We start from the raw sequence: 16,023 nt of genomic DNA, 5'->3' as shown, positions 1-16,023 counted from the left end.
TCTCTCTCTCTCTCTCTCTCTCTCTCTCTCTGTCTCTCTCTCGCCACCTACTGGCCGTTTGTATGCTGGTTGTACTGTCATGGCGTCTGCTTGTGGAGGCCTGTGAGTGCTCTGTGTTGTTGCTCCCTTCCCACCCCCCCCGTTCACCCCTCTGTGTCCCTGTGTCTGTGTTTTTTTCCCCGTGATTCCCATATATGTTGAGACGGGAGAGAGAGCCGGAGAGCACAGGGTGATTGCTGGTAAGGAAGGGTTCGTCGTTTTTGGGCGTCGCCCTATCGGTGTTTGCTCCTTCATCTTAAACCTCTATTTCCTTTTTTTCCTTTCGTTTATCTTTCTTTCAGTTTGTTTTGTTGCCTCCCTTTCCCGAAGTTAGGGAAATCGGAGCGATCTGTTTACTTCCCATCCCCGGAGTTCGGGTAGGGAAGATTATATTATATATTCACCCTCCCCGAGTCGGGGAGGGGGTTGTAAGTGCAGCTTTTCCAGCATGGCAGCTGCACTGTCTCGGTTTACGGCCTTTCAGAGCCTGACCCGTAAGAACGGGTTCTTTTGTGTACCTCCGGAACGTGAGGTTAGTGTCGAGGACGTTGTCCTCGCAACCGGTCGTGTTGTCAGGATCGACAAGGTTGTTGCCGCTTCACGGATGAACAAGCGGATCGTTATTTTTTTGTCCGACGCGGATTGTGTCCCACAAATTGTCGAACAGGGTTTGACAATCGATCCAGGTTTATTTGTTATGGTTTCCTCACTTGATAGCCCAGCAATAAAAGTCGTGTTGTCCAATTGTCCCCCATTTGTATCTGACGATGTATTAATTAAAGAGTTATCCCGATACGGTACCATCGTGTCTCGTATCTCCATGATTCCCTTCGGGTCACGGAACAACGATTTAAGACACGTGGTCTCATTCCGGCGGCAGGTGTTTATGATTTTAAAAGATTCCCAGAAGGATTTAAACCTTATAGTAAAATTAAAGCATCAACAGAATGAATATACAGTTTACGTGTCCACCAACGTTTTAAAATGTTTTGGTTGCGGACAAGTTGGGCATGTTAAGCATGACTGTCCCCGAAAAGAGAATTCTCCACAAGTACAACCTCCCCTCCGAACCGGGAATAAGCAAGCCCCCCACTTTCCCACCACCGATCCAAACCCTTCCACCACCGACCGAAGCCTTCCCACCACCGAACCAAGCCTTCCCGCCACCGACCCAAGTCTTCCCATCACCGACCCAAGCCTTCCCACCACCGACCCAAGCCTTCCCACCACTGACCCAAGCCTTCCCACCACCGACCCAAGCCCTCCCACCACCGACCCAAGCCTTCCCACCACCGACCCAAGCCCTCCCACCACCGACCCAAGCCTTCCCACCACCGACCCAAACGTTCCTATCACTGATCCAAGTCTTTCTACCACCGACCCAACGACCCAAGCCTTCCTACCACCGATCCAAGCATCCCCGCCATACCCCCTCCCCTCCCCTTGAAACGCCCCCCCCCCCCTCTACTGCAGGAACTAATTGCAGCCATCTCTTGTCAATAATAGACCTCCCCCCCTCCCCCCCCCCCCCCCCCCCCAGGCGACAGCGTTAAATCACAGCTTGTTTCCTGCTACAACTGATCCTATCTCTCTCTCCATGGTAGCCGATGGAAATCCTCCCCCTGTGGCGGACACGAAAGCACTGACGTGGTGACATCACCCCGCACACCAAGTGGGGGTGGGCCACGCCCGGGAGAGAGGCGTGGCCTCACGATATACACGGGGTGCTCAGCCCTGAGCAGCTGAGTGTTACAGTGAGCTCTTGAATAAAGACTCTTACAAGTTACCGCTTGTCCGCTTCCTCCTTGCTCACAAGCAGCGCGCGTAACGCCGCGCTTTACTGGCGACCCTCGACGTTGGATCTGCCATAGCGATCCTTCCAAACACGACGCCATTGCCATGGCCAACAACGCGATGTCGGTTAAACTTCCCGAATTTTGGGAGGCCCAGGCTGAAGTTTGGTTCGTCCAAGCCGAAGCCAAGTTTCAGCTTCGGCGCCTCACCGACGACGACACGCGCTACTGCCACGTCGTCGCCTCCCTCGGGCCCGGCACGGCCGCTCGAGTTGTGCCCGTCCTTCGCCACCCACCGGACGGCCACAAGTACGAGGCACTCAAGCGGCTGCTCCTAGCCATGTTCGGCCTCACGGAGGACGCACGGGCCGACTGCCTCCTGGATCTCCCCGAGCTCGGCGACACGCGCCCGTCGGTCCGAATGGACCATATGCTGTCACTGTTGGGCGACGAAGCCCCTGGTTCTCTATTCCGGGCGCTTTTCCGTCGCCAACTTCCAGCACAGGTACGCCTCGCGTTGGCCGGGACCGTGCTAACGAAACCCCGAGCATTGGCCGCCGCGGCTTCGGACACGCGGGCGAGAGTCGGTGCGGCCCACCTTGTGGATCCCGAGGCCGATGCTGATCCACAGCATCAGCTTCCACAGCATACACAGCATGCTGATACGCACATCGTGGCCGCCGCCACGCCCCGCCCACCGCCGCGGCAAAAACCGCCGGCTCCACCGGCCTGGCGGAGCCAGCCGCGCTCCTCCAGCTCCACCACCTGGTGCCGGTTCCACGCCAGGTTCGGCCACGAGGCTCGACAGTGTCATCCGCCATGCTCCTTCGACAGGTCGGGAAACGCCCGGGCCGTCGCTCGATAGTGGCAATGAGCGCCGGCCGTTCGAACAGCCTGCTGTTCATCACGGACACCTTATCCGGGCGCCGTTACCTGTGCGACACAGGAGCGCAGGTGAGTGTCATTCCTGCCGGTACGTCGGACAAGCACGCCGCGGGCGGGGGCCCCGCGCTGCTTGCCGCAAACGGGACGCCCATCCGTACGTACGGAAAACGCTGCCTCTCTGCGGTTCGGAGGGCAGGTTTTCCGATGGTCGTTCGTCACCGCCGACGTGCCCATGGCATTGCTTGGCGCGGACTTCCTGTGCGCAAATGGGCTCCTGGTCGACGTAAAGCACAGACGTCTTGTCCAGGCCGAGACGTTCAGCTCGCTCGCTTGTGCGCTGCCCAGCTCGTCGAGCAGCCCACTGAGCGGCTCACCGAGCGGCTTGCCAAGCGGCTTGCTGAACGGTTCGGTTCCGGCCACGTTGATCTGTACGCTTCTGGCAGCGGACGAATTCACCCGCCTCCTCGCCGTCTTCCCGGCCCTCACGCGGCCCACCTTCTCGGTGGGGGCCATCAAGCACGGGATGGCCCATCACATCCCCACCGTCGGGCCACCGGTCTACGCCCGGGCACGCCGCCTCGAGCCGACGAAGCTGGCGGTAACAAAAGCGGAGTTCGCTACCCTGGAGCGACTCGGCATCGTTCGGCGCTCGGAGAGTGCTTGGGCGTCGCCGCTGCACATCGTGCCAAAGCCCGGCGGGGGATGGCGACCGTGCGGGGACTATCGCCGTCTCAATGACGCCACCACCCCCGACCGCTACCCCGTCCCCCACATTCAGGACTTTTCCACCCGTTTGGCGGGCATGTCCTTCTTCTCGAAGGTGGACCTCATACGCGGTTACCATCAGGTCCCCGTCAGGCCGGAGGACGTCCCGAAGACGGCGGTCATCACGCCGTTCGGACTCTTCGAATTCCTGCGGATGCCCTTCGGTCTGAAGAATGCGGCTCAGGCGTTCCAGCGGCTGATGGACAGCGTCCTGCGCGACTTGGATTTTGTATACGTCTACCTGGACGAATTGGCGATGTCGCACATGCGATGTCGCACATGCGATGTCGCACATGCGATGTGCGATGGTTGCTTCAAAAAGGGGACCAAAAAACAACAACAACCACGGTTCCCGAAAAAGGCCAACCCCCGCTTTGCGGGGAAAAATGGCCTCTAAACGGTGGGTTTTTTTTTTACCTGGACGATATCCTCGTCGCCAGCGCGTCCCGCGAAGAGCACCTACACCACCTCCGCACGCTCTTCGAACGCCTGGGCCAGCATGGCCTGATTGTGAACCCTGCAAAGTGCAGGTTTGGCGTCGCCGAACTCGATTTTCTGGGGCACCGCGTCACCAGGCACGGAGCCGTCCCCCTGCCGGCCAAGGTGGAGGCGGTGAAGGGGTTTCCGCGCCCCCGCACGATCAGGGGGCTGCAGGAGTTCCTGGGCATGGTGAACTTTTACCATCGGTTCCTGCCCCGTATCGCCCAGCTCCTGCGCCCCCTGCACGAAGCTCTCCGAGGTAAGCCGGGCAAAGGCGACGTCACCTGGACCGAGCAGATGGACGCGGCGTTCACGGGCGCGAAGCTCGCCTTGGCTAACGCCACCATGCTCGCGCACCCGGCGCCCGATGCGCCGATCGCCCTCACCACCGACGCCTCGGACTACGCGGTGGGCGCGGTGCACGAGCAATGGGTGCGTGGAGCTTGGCAACCGCTGGCGATCTTTAGCCGGCAGCTTCGCCCGCCCGATCGCCGTTACAGTACCCTCGACCGCGAGTTGCTCGGGCTTCACTTGGCGGTCAGGCACTTCCGCCATCTGCTCGAGGGCCGTGCGTTCACGGCCTTCGTCGACCACAAGCCGCTGGTCTTCGCGATGGGCAAGGTCACCGAGCCGTGGTCGGCCCGGCAGCAGCGTCACCTCTCGGCCGTGTCCGAGTACACGACGGACATCCGGCACGTCGCGGGGAAGGACAACCCGGTGGCGGATTGCCTTTCCCGGGCCGTCGCCCACGCAGTCCACCTCGGCATCGACTATGCCCGGATGGCAGCGGACCAGGCCGCTGACCCCGACGTCCAGGCCTTGCGGACCGCTGTCACGCGCCTCCGCGTCACCGAGGTGCCGTTCGACGGCGCGGGCGCGGCCCTCTTGTGCGACGTCTCCCTCGGGCGGTGTAGCCCCATCGTGCCCGCGGGCTAGCAGCGCCAGGTGTTTGACGCCATCCACGGCCTGTCCCACCCGGGCGCGAGGGCCTCCCAAAGGTTGATCGCCGACAAATTCGTCTGGCATGGCCTCCGGAAGGCCGTCCGCGGCTGGGCCAGGACGTGCCTCGCGTGCCAGCGCGCCAAGGTGCACCGGCACACCCAGGCCCCTTTGGCCCCGTTTACGGTGCCGGAACGCCGGTTTGACCACGTCCACGTGGACCTGGTGGGACCTCTGCCCCCCTCGCGGGGTGTCACCCACGTCCTAACCATGGTGGACCGCACCACCCGGTGGCCGGAGGCCGTGCCCTTGGCGTCGACGACGGCTGCGGACGTCGCGCAGGCTTTCATCGCCACCTGGGTTGCCCGGTTCGGTGCCCCCTCAGACATCTCGTCCGACCGCGGCCCCCAGTTCACCTCAGAGCTCTGGGGGGCGGTCGCGCAGGGTCTCGGGGTCCGGCTGCACCGAACCACGGCCTACCACCCCCCAGGCTAACGGCCTGTGTGAGCGATTTCACCGCTCATTGAAGGCCGCGCTCCGGGCCACCCTCCGCGACGGCGGCTGAGTCGACAGGCTCCCCTGGGTCCTGCTGGGCCTCTGGGCGGCGCCCAAGGAGGACCTGCGCGCATCTGCGGCGGAGTTGGTCTTCGGGCAACCGCTGCGGGTGCCGGGCGAGTTCCTCGCCGACTCCACGGCACCATGGTCCGCGGCACAGCAGCGCTCCGCTCTGCAGGAGACCGCCCAGAGGTTCGCCCCGGTGGCGACGGCACGCCACGGGCACCCACCGACGCACGTCGCCCCGGAGCTTCGCACGGCGGAGTACGTCTTCGTCCGCCACGATGCCCATCGGACACCACTGCGGCCCCCGTACGACGGGCCTTTCCGCGTGCTGGAGACCGGGGTGAAGCACTTCACCCTGGACATCGGCGGTACTCCTGACCGCGTTTCTGTGGACCACCTCAAGCCGGCCCACCTCGACGTGGACCATCCACCGCCGGTGGCCCGACCCCCGCGTCGGGGCCGCCCCCCTGCGGGCGGACCCCCGGCACCACCCAGCCCCGCCGCCACACCGCCCCCCGGTCCTGCACCCATCCCAGGGGCAGCCGGAGGCATTCCAGATGGCATCCCTGCATCCCAGACGCCGCCAGTCGCCAAGGGGCGCTTCGGCCGGGTCATCCGTTTGCCCCGCAAACTGACCCTTCAGGTGCGCGGGGATTCTGGGGGGGCGCGTGTGGCGGACACGAAAGCACTGACGTGGTGACATCACCCCGCACACCAAGTGGGGGTGGGCCACGCCCGGGAGAGAGGCGTGGCCTCACGATATACACGGGGCGCGCAGCCCTGAGCAGCTGAGTGTTACAGTGAGCTCTTGAATAAAGACTCTTACAAGTTACCGCTTGTCCGCTTCCTCCTTGCTCACAAGCAGCGCGCGTAACGCCGCGCTTTACCCCGATGATTACGTCCTCCCTCCCTCCCCCTCCCCCCCCCCCCCAATCCCCTGCAATCTCTCCCCACTAACCAGGACGAGTTTCAATTTGTCTGCCCAAAAGGAAAAAGACATTTGCAAACAACAGATGAAAACGGTCATCTCTTTAAAAAACCCACAACTGAAAACCGACAGCCCCTCCCCCCTGCCCCAGATTTGTCCCTCGTCACAGAAAATCGTTTCTCTGTATTGGAGGACATAGATGTGGATGAATTCTCGCCCTTGTCTACTGACCTAGAAACTGATATGGTTGAACCACAAAAATTAGTACCTCCCCCTCCCCTGAAGATGGCTCATTTCTCTGCCTCCCCATCCCTTCCCTCTATGGACTATGCCCCATCCGATAATGTGGAGGGATGTGATGATGGTGAGGAAATAAATGATGAAAACCAGTATGAATCATCATCTGAGCCATCTGATATAGATGACTCTGTTAGTGAATGTGGCGGCCTTAAGGAAGAGGGAACCCCTCCAATCCCTCCCTCTGAGATAAAAAGGTTTTTTAAGGGCACATTCCGAAAAAGGAATGTTGTTATAGGAACCTTTTTTCCGGAGCTACCTGATTTTATACATTCCGCTAGATTGATGGTAAAATGGCCCCATGTTTTTAATTTAAATTCCTCCCAACGTCACCGGTTAAAGAAATGTATACAAAAAGCTAAGAATGAACTGCTATCAAAAAATTGAGTGGTTGTCACTCCTCCATGTGTTTGTAATGAGTTTTTCGATTTGTAGCTTGAATATTAACGGAGGATGTAGCTCTGTCCGTAAAGTTCAAGTAAGAATTTTTTTATTACAGAAGAAAGTTGACATTGCCCTTTTACAAGAGACCCATGCCAACGACTGCTGTGTCGCAGAGTGGTGTAGGCTCTTCCCTGGCCTTTCCTTTTTTAGTAACAGTGACTCCCGTAAAGGCGGTATAGCAATAATTCTTAGCCCTTCCTTTTCGCCTTCATTGCTTAAATTTAACGAAATACAAAAGGGATCTCGAGCATCCCTAGAATTCCACTACTGTGGAAAATTTTATACTATTTTAAATATCTATGCCCCAAGTACGCCTGTAGCACGGCGAGATTTTAAAAATAACCTTGGGACACACCTAACTTCCCTCGACAGCCAAAATGCCCTAAAAGACCAAGACAATCATGTTTGTATTGGTGGAGATTTTAATTGCACCCTCCAACCCCAACTAGACAGGAACGGTGCAGAGCCCCCATCCTGCCGCCACAACCCCCCTCATCAAATTTTTAAAACAAATGAATTTCACAGATATATGGCGGGTACAGCACCCATCAATCAGGCAATACACATGGTGTCGATGCATTCAGAATAATATTGTACTTGCTCGCTTGGACAAGTTTTATGTTAATCCTCCGCTTGAACGCCTTGTTCTGTCATCCCAAATTTGCCCATCAGGATTCTCGGACCACAGCGCAACATTTCTCAAAATTTCTGCCCCCTGCCCGAAGCACCAGAGTGCTTTTTGGAAATTTAATAATAATTTACTTGATGATAGTACCTTTAAGGACTTTTTTCCGGAAATTTGGAATATCCTGGTTGCCTCCCAAGGGAATTTCCCAAACCTCAGACAATGGTGGGATAATGCCAAAACGCACATCAGACTGTTCTGCCAACAATATCGTGCGTATGGTTTTCAAGACGAAAAAAAAACCACAACCTTCCTTGAAGATGAAATCCTGGAATTACAGGAACAGCTCCAGGGAATTGCAAGTGTGAGCTACCAGGAAATGAGGCAGCAAATTCATGGAAAAACGGCCTTACTGAATTCCATATCTGAAAGGCGAGCACAAAATGCTTTATTGCGCCTGAAGATGAGGTACATACATGACTTTGATGCTCCAACCAAATTCTTCTTCAGCCTCAAAAGGGGGGCCTCTTCGTCAATGATTACACGCTTGCTGGATGATGGGGAACTCCTTTATGAAGATGGCAGAATCAGGGAATGTGCCCGGAAACATTTTAAACAACGGTTTATGCGGTATGACATTAACCAGGAGGCAATATCTGAACTTATTTCTAACCTTCCAACATTGGCGGAGGATCAGAAGCAGCAGTTGGAGGATCCTCTTAGTTTACCTGAGCTCACCGCTGCCTTGAAGGCCTTGGAGCCCGATAAAGCCCCTGGACTGGATGGGCTGACTAGCGAATTTTTCCAGTGTTTTTGGGACGCCATTGGACCTCACCTACTGCAGGTATTGAATGAATGTTTAGAGGACGGACAACTGCCGTGGAGTTGCCGGAGAGCAGTCACCACTTTAATTCCTAAGAAAGCGGACACTCAACTTATAGAGAACTGGCATCCTATTTCTGTTTTATGTACAGATTATAAAATTTTAGCCAAAGCCTTGTCCAATCGAATGAAACCTTTTATGAATGTACTAATAGGAGAACATCAATCCTTTTGTATCCCTGGACGTACTATTTTTAATAATGTCTTTCTTATCCATGATACCATTCGGTTTTGTAACAATTTTAATAAGAATGTTGGTCTGTTTTTCATTGACCAAGGAAAAGCCTTTGATTGTATTGACCTGACCACATGTACCTTTTTAGAGTTTTGGAGAATTTTGGTTTTGGGCCTTTTTTATCTCGAATGTTAAGCTTTTGTATTGTAATATATCCAGTGTTCTTAAAATTAATCAAGTATTGTGCAGCCCCATTGCTGTGCAAAGGGGAGTACGGCAAGGTTGCCCGCTATCTGGACTTTTATACTCTTGCCATCGAACCTCTTCTGCCCCAATTACGTACGCACATTTCTGGCTTCACTGGATCAATTTTACCACACCGCTAAAAGTCTCTGCTTATGCAGATGATGTTTGTGTTTATATTTAAAAAATAGTGCTGACGTCACTGCGGTGGCTCAGGCATTAAAGACATATTGTCAGGCTTGTTCAGGCCAGGTGAACTGGAAGAAGAGTGAAGCCCTTTGGATAGGACCTGGAGACTGCCCGCCAATTGTCCTGCCAGGAGGAGTGAACTGGCAGAAAAATGGCATCAAATACCTCGGTATTTTCCTAGGAGACAACACCTTTGAGCAGCAGAACTGGGTCGGATTACCGGACAAGGTAATGGCAAAAATAGCCCGTTGGAAAGGACTTCTTTCTCAACTTTCTTACCGCGGAAGAACTCTCGTCATTAACAATCTTGTCGCCTCTATGCTATGGCATAAGATGATATGCCTACAACCGCCTGGGAGCCTTCTTATCACACTCCAAAAGAGCATTGTCGATTTTTTCTGGAGCGGGAAACACTGGCTCCAACCCGCCGTGGCATACTTACCACTTACTGAAGGTGGCCAAGGTCTCATTGATATCCGCAGCCGGATTATGGTCTTCCGGCTTCATATCGTTCGCCAACTTATATATGTAGATGAAGCCCTACTCTGGAGGCCTCTGGCTAACTGCATATTGCAGCTTACATGCAAGCTGGGCTACTGCCGAGAACTTTTCTTGATGAACCCTCATCAAATCGATTTATCCTTGCTGCCCACCTTTTACCAAGGGGTGATGAACGCCTGGCAAGCCCTGTCCTTTTCCTGTGAAATGGCAACATACAACATGGAAATGTTGTTGAATGAACCCCTATGCTACAACCCCTCCCTGGAAAACAGCTTAAATAATAGGGGACTCGTTCAACGTTTTGTTGATGCCAAGCTGCTGCGAGTAAAAGACCTCATGACAGAGTCTGGGAGCTGCTGGTTGAGTGCTGCTGCTGTGGCACAAAAAACTGGAATAAAATCTGTCAGGATCATCTTTCGGCTCCTTCAAGGGATATCCACAACGTATCGTAATACCTGCGAGGAACTTGGACCTTCCCCCAAGGAAACAACAGGTGACTTCCCCAAACTCCTGGTCTTCAGCCCGCCACTTAATCTGTCCCCTGGCCTGAACAGCCCTGATGATACTGCATTATCCCTTCCTTCCTTTCCAAAGAAAACTTTGTACAACGCGTACGTTAAAATTTTATACGCAAAAACATTTTCTGAGCACCCGAGTCTTCGATGGCGGGTACCGTTTTTTAAAAATGAACAAGAATTTAACATGTTTTAAAGAAAAGTGGGTTTTTAATGATGTCATATGCAAACTTGATGATGATTGATAATAATTTCTCCTTGAGACCATTTTAATTATTGTGTTTCTTTCTTTGTGACTGTACAGCCTGGCGTTGGCTTAGCGGTTAGGGTGCCGGCTTGGGATCCTAGGATCCTGGGTTCGAATCCCGGGTGATCGCTGAATTTACACCAGGGGGGTGGACTCAGCCTGTCATCCTTCCGAAGTCGGCAAATTGAGTACCAGCTTGCTGGGATGAATGATCACGGTGTGTACCCCGATTCAGAATAGGCACACTGTATCCCTGCGCATCGTAAGAGCGTGACCAAGGGTTGGCGTCAGGAAGGGCATCCGGCCATAAAAACATTGCCTCAAACAGGGAACCATGATTGTCATGGGGCCCGCAAGGCTAACCCCCGCTCTAGCGGGGAAAAATGGCCTTAAAACGATCATTCATTCATTCATTCATTCATTTTTTCTTTGTGACTGTACATAACTGATCTTTTTCACTTTTGTAATAAAAGGAAGAAACAGTCAGTCAGTCTTTCTCTCTCCCCCTCTCTCTCTCTCTCTCTCTCTCTCTCTCTGTCTCTGTCTCTGTCTCTGTCTCTCTCTCTCTCTCTGTCTCTCTGTCTCTCTGTCTCTCTGTCTCTCTGTCTCTCTGTCTCTCTCTCTCTCTCATGGTTCTTCCCTGTAGATATGTTGTATTGAATTGCTGATTCATTTCTGTTGAGGCTTTTCCCATTTGAACACTTATTTTCGTGCAACTGGATCAACCACTCATTTTAAGGTATGCTGAGGCTGTAAAAAGCATTATGCTCACCTTCTTTCTCGTTTTTATATCTCTTCTGTCTTTATTTGTATTCTACCTTTCTTTCTCAATATCCTATTGATTCGCCAAATCCATTCCGATGTCTTTGCTGAGTACTTCTTCAGCTGAGTCTCAGGGAAGCATTTCCCTGAGACTCGGCTTCCTGTTTCGTGTTCACTGCAGACAGGTTATTGGCCCTGCCATTTTTTACTGGCTCTGTTCTAGCCCTTGCCCTCTTCCTGATGCCCTCTTCTCTCCATTCTCCACCCAACTTCTACCCCATCCGCTTCCCCCACAAATCGTATGTGTTCTATCAGAAACCCTTGCCTTGTAATCCTCCTCAAGTCTAAACTTAACAATCACCTCCATTTATTCATCCCTCTCCGCCCCCACCCCCCTCTTCTCTTTCCTGTGAAACTGTCTTCCTGAGTCTGTTATCTCAAACTCTTCCCTCCAGGATTTTAAGTTTGTTGCCCTCCGCCACATCATGGTCTTTCCCACTTCTTCCTCTGAGTTTTACAACATCTACTGAGATGTTGTTCCCATCTTTCACACACAATTCCACCTTTGCCGTGATGTAGCCATACGTTCTGTCCTGTTTTCTGCTAGCCCCATTTTGTGTTTACCCTTTGCTCATTGTTATTCCTATCCTCCATGAGCTTCGTACCTGTATGTATAAACAAATGCAATGATTTTGAACATCATTCCAATGGTTAAATTGATTACCAACGTGATACAAATCAACACTCAGATTGAAGGAGCGGCGCTCCAACGCGAGTCGAAAGAATTGACGTGACCAAAGACGGAATTCGTCCGAGTTGCTTTATTGAAACAAAACAGCTCAGGTATTCTGACCAAAAGCCCGTTTATCGGGCAGCAATATATATACACATTTATGTCGGGAAGTTTGCCCGGCAAAAGCTATACCGGGCATGCCCGGGTGTCAAGGGCGAGCCTTGGAAAGGCGAGTCTGGACCTGCCCGGGCGTGTTTGGCTGCGGCCTGGCAAGTCGAGGCTAGGCGTGCCCGGGCGCTCTGGACGAGCCCTGGAAAGGCGATAGCGGGCATGCCTGGACGCTCTGGGCGAGCCCTGGAAAGGCGATAGCGGGCATGCCCGGACGCTCTGGGCGAGCCCTGGAAAGGCGATAGCGGGCATGCCCGGGAGAGGCGCGTCTGGCCGTGTTCTGGCCGGTGCAAGGCGATTGTGTGCATCCAGCGGTAACCGCTACAAGATGATCTATTCCATGATGGAAACCCTTTCGGTGCTTTCTTTGAATTTAAGGGTGTACAGTAAGTACTGTATTGTGTATTTGCAGGTTGGCAGTTGGTTGACCAAAGCGGTGCGGAAGCATGCGCCATATGGTCAGACCTGAGCCATGGCCTGGAGTTCCAGGGATGGCGATTGGGTGCGAGTTTGCTGCACGCAGATGAATGGCGTGCTCAATGGGACGCAAAGTTAATAGGAACAGCAGATAAAGTAGAATGAGGATACAAATCTTCATAACTTCCATTCCATGTCCGAATTCAGACCAATTGGTACATGCAGCCTTTTGGAGGGGGTATGGGGTACTTCCTGGGTGACCGAAGGGTAAAGCGAGGGTTATTTTATTGCTGCATTATGGTGTATATTACAACACATCCAATGCCTAATTTGTGAGAACACAGTGAAGTAAAGTTTATGCAAATGTTCCATATTGCATTTTGTCACATTTGTTTATATTGTCGTGTGATTCCCTCCAAGTTAACACCAGGAGAGTTGCGGATGGCCAATAGCGAGCTTTTAACTCAGAAGGTGATGATCAAATGCGGATTTAACTATATATATGCGCGGAAGGAAGAAAGAAGAAGATTAAGCTGAAGAGCTTACCTGTGGTCCCGCCGCAGTCCTCAAACCTGCAGAAAATAAACTCAAACAAACACGGATTTAGAAATGTACAAAAAAAATAACAAAAGGATTTATTAAAACGGAATGCCGGTAACAAGAAAAACGCGAAGAAAAATAAAATTCCTATATGGAGCGCTCCCAGAACAGACACCGTACACAGACAGAGGGGAATTCAAGAACTGAAAAATAATAGTGTAATTATGGCATTTAGTTCAACTTGCTTGGTGCGTCGTCAGCATTCGTCAGGCCTCGATTGCGCAGTCCGGACGCGGCTTCTGCCTTGGCGGGAACAAGGCCTCGCGGTCCGTCTCGAATGGCAGGTGCACAGCCTGCTTTCCAAGCGCGTCGGCAAAACAACAGCTCTTCCGCCTCGTCCCGACTAACACTGGCAAGATCTCGGAACACTACCGCCACGATGAAGCCTAATGAGAAGAATGTCCGTGCACCGCTGTCTTCCACCAAAGTCCGGAACCAAGAGGAGAGAGTCAAGGGCAGAGGAAGGCGTGGGGGGCAAGAGGCAAGAGAGCGCGTCGCGGATCTGCGCATGCGCAAGATTGGTCATCATGTCTCTTCAAAGCTGTCCCCGCGCGCACGCTTTCGAAGTTAAGTAATTTTTCACAATTGTGTTTTTGTCGAATCTGTATCTTTCTTTCGGTGTATGTACCTATTGGGGTGACTTTAATAGGTTTCTCGGTGTTGGTTTTTCATACCTGTGTACAGAATCGTCGTTTTTTTCGTATCGTGTATTCTGAGGCCTAGTGTAGTACTAGTAGGCTACCGTGTCAGCCCTTGGCTTGAGGCTTTTTTTTTGTCTCAGCGGTTCTTCGATCGCGCTGCAAATTACTTTCGGTCTCTGTTTTTCACGGTCTTTTCACCCCATACTTCCTTGTTTTAAAATCTCAAAAAAAACAACAAAAAAAATATTTTCCTTCCCTGTTCTTATCCGTTTGTTCGTTCTTATTTGTTCGTTCGTTCTTTGACCACGTTGTTCGTGATCACGTGATCACGTTGTTAAAAAATGTTTCATCTGTCCCCTGAAGAACTTTATTTTGTCATATTCTATAACACTTTTTTATTCTTCTTCTATAAAAGGATGCTTTCGACTTGCTCACCAAATCTATTCATTCCAAAAAAAAATTCCATCTCTTACAGTGCATCTTTCATTCATTCCCTAAACTCTCCAGAACTCCACCCATCCTTCAGCGTCCTCAAATGTATTTTTGACTCGAATGTCTCAAGAAACTCATTTTGCAATAAATGTTCGTTTCCCATTAATCGTACACTTTTCAAAATCCAATCTCACCCCTTCCCTCCAAATCTTCCCCATCACCCATCTCTTTCAAATCTTCCCCCTTGCCCCTCCCCCCCAAATCTTCCCCATCACCCATCCCTTTCAAATCTCCCCCCCTGCCCCTTCCCTCCTAAACTCCCCCCACTCCCCTCCCCTCCGAGACTCTCCCTCACTCCTCCCCTCCTAGACTCCCCTCTCACCCCTCCTCCTCAAAGCGTCCTCCCCGCTTCTTCCCCCTTCCAACTTTCCCCTTCTTCTCCCTCAACCTTCTGCCTCACTCTTCCCCCTCCTCAAATAACACCTCACTGCGCCTCACCCAATCACCATCAAACCTTTTGTCTGCCCCATTCTTCCCTTTCTCCAAGCTATTCTGTAATCTCTGACACACCTTCAACAGCTCTCCCTACCTCTTCCTCCTCTTCCACATCTTACCCTACCGCTCCCCCCCCCTGTCCTGTATCCGATGCTCCCCCTTCCTCTTCCTTAACATTATGGACCTCAAACATCCGGGGCCTTCGCTCAAACTTAACTGATCTCTCCATACAGGTTGCTTCTGACAAACCAGACGTGATCTGCTTAACAGAAACTTTCCTCCTTCATGATGTCTCTGATTCCTTGGTATCTTTCCCAGGTTACTCCTCCTCCGGTATGATAGACCTGAGCCTCGTCCTGGAGATGGGGTTGCTATCTTTATAAAAGACTCTCTTCCTCACTCGCCCTGCACTGCCCTCTCTCCACCTCACCCCCAGGAATACCTTTGGCTACGGCTTCCCCTTCGCTCCCACCTTTTGTTCATATGTGTGTTGTACCGTCCACCAAACAGTGATGACTCCATCTACATCTCGCTGTCTGATAATATGGACCAACTTCTATCGACCCATCCCAACTCTCTCTTCCTCATATGTGGTGATTTCAACTGTCACCATGCCAGTTGGCTGGGGGTGCGTACCCCTCTCACCAGCCATGGCTCTTCAGCAAAGGACTTCTGTGACTCACTGGGACTGACACAATCTGTCAATTTCCCAACCCGGATCTCAGTCAACGGAGCATCTTCTCTTCTGGACTTGGTTATGACTAACTTCCCTGAAAATGTCTGCTGCTCTTCTTCTGCTCCAATCGGCTCTTCTGATCATGTGCTTGTTAAAGTGGACATCTCTCTGACCATTCTCAGAGAGCCTCCTCAGCGTCGACGAGTCTGGCATTTCACTCAGGCCAACTGGCACGGTCTTCAAGCAGCCATCAATCATCTGGACTGGTCTCCCATCTCTACTGCCTCTGACATCAACTCATCCTGGTAATTCTTCCAAAGTAAATTGCTCTCTCTCATGCACAGATTTATCCCATCTCGTCTTCAGTTGTCATACCCTTCCTCCCGTCCATGGTACACGGAATCTTGTGGTGAGGCTATTGCCCAGAAACAACTTGCTTTCGTCTCCTGGAAAGCAAATCCAACGGAAGGAAATCTCATTTCCTTTCACAAAGCCCGAAACAAGTGTGTGTCCACCCTCAGGAGAGCCAGGAAGCAATATCTTTCCGTTCTCAGGACCGAACTCTCTTATCTGTCTCCCTCTTTCAAATCC

The 16,023-nt window shown here is 52.6% G+C and overlaps 1 protein-coding gene across 9 annotated transcripts in view; it reads left to right on the top strand.

The window, feature by feature from the left end:
* Positions 1–12,957, top strand: part of RUSF1 (RUS family member 1) — an 89,336-nt gene extending 76,379 nt beyond the window's left edge. For all 9 annotated transcript variants that reach the window (XM_078784162.1, XM_078784159.1, XM_078784160.1 and 6 more), the window contains one exon: positions 12,584–12,957. In XM_078784162.1, coding sequence (XP_078640288.1) covers positions 12,584–12,753 — 170 coding nt within the window. In that variant the 3' untranslated portion in view covers positions 12,754–12,957. The remainder of the gene's footprint in view (positions 1–12,583) is intronic.
* Positions 12,958–16,023: the final 3,066 nt, after the last annotated feature.

This window comes from Myxine glutinosa, chromosome 9, assembly GCF_964187855.1.
Source record: "Myxine glutinosa chromosome 9, kmMyxGlut1.1, whole genome shotgun sequence".
In the NCBI taxonomy this organism is placed as follows: domain Eukaryota; kingdom Metazoa; phylum Chordata; class Myxini; order Myxiniformes; family Myxinidae; genus Myxine; species Myxine glutinosa.
The sequence above is the reverse complement of the archived record's forward strand: the minus strand, read 5'-3'. Positions and strand labels throughout refer to the sequence as shown.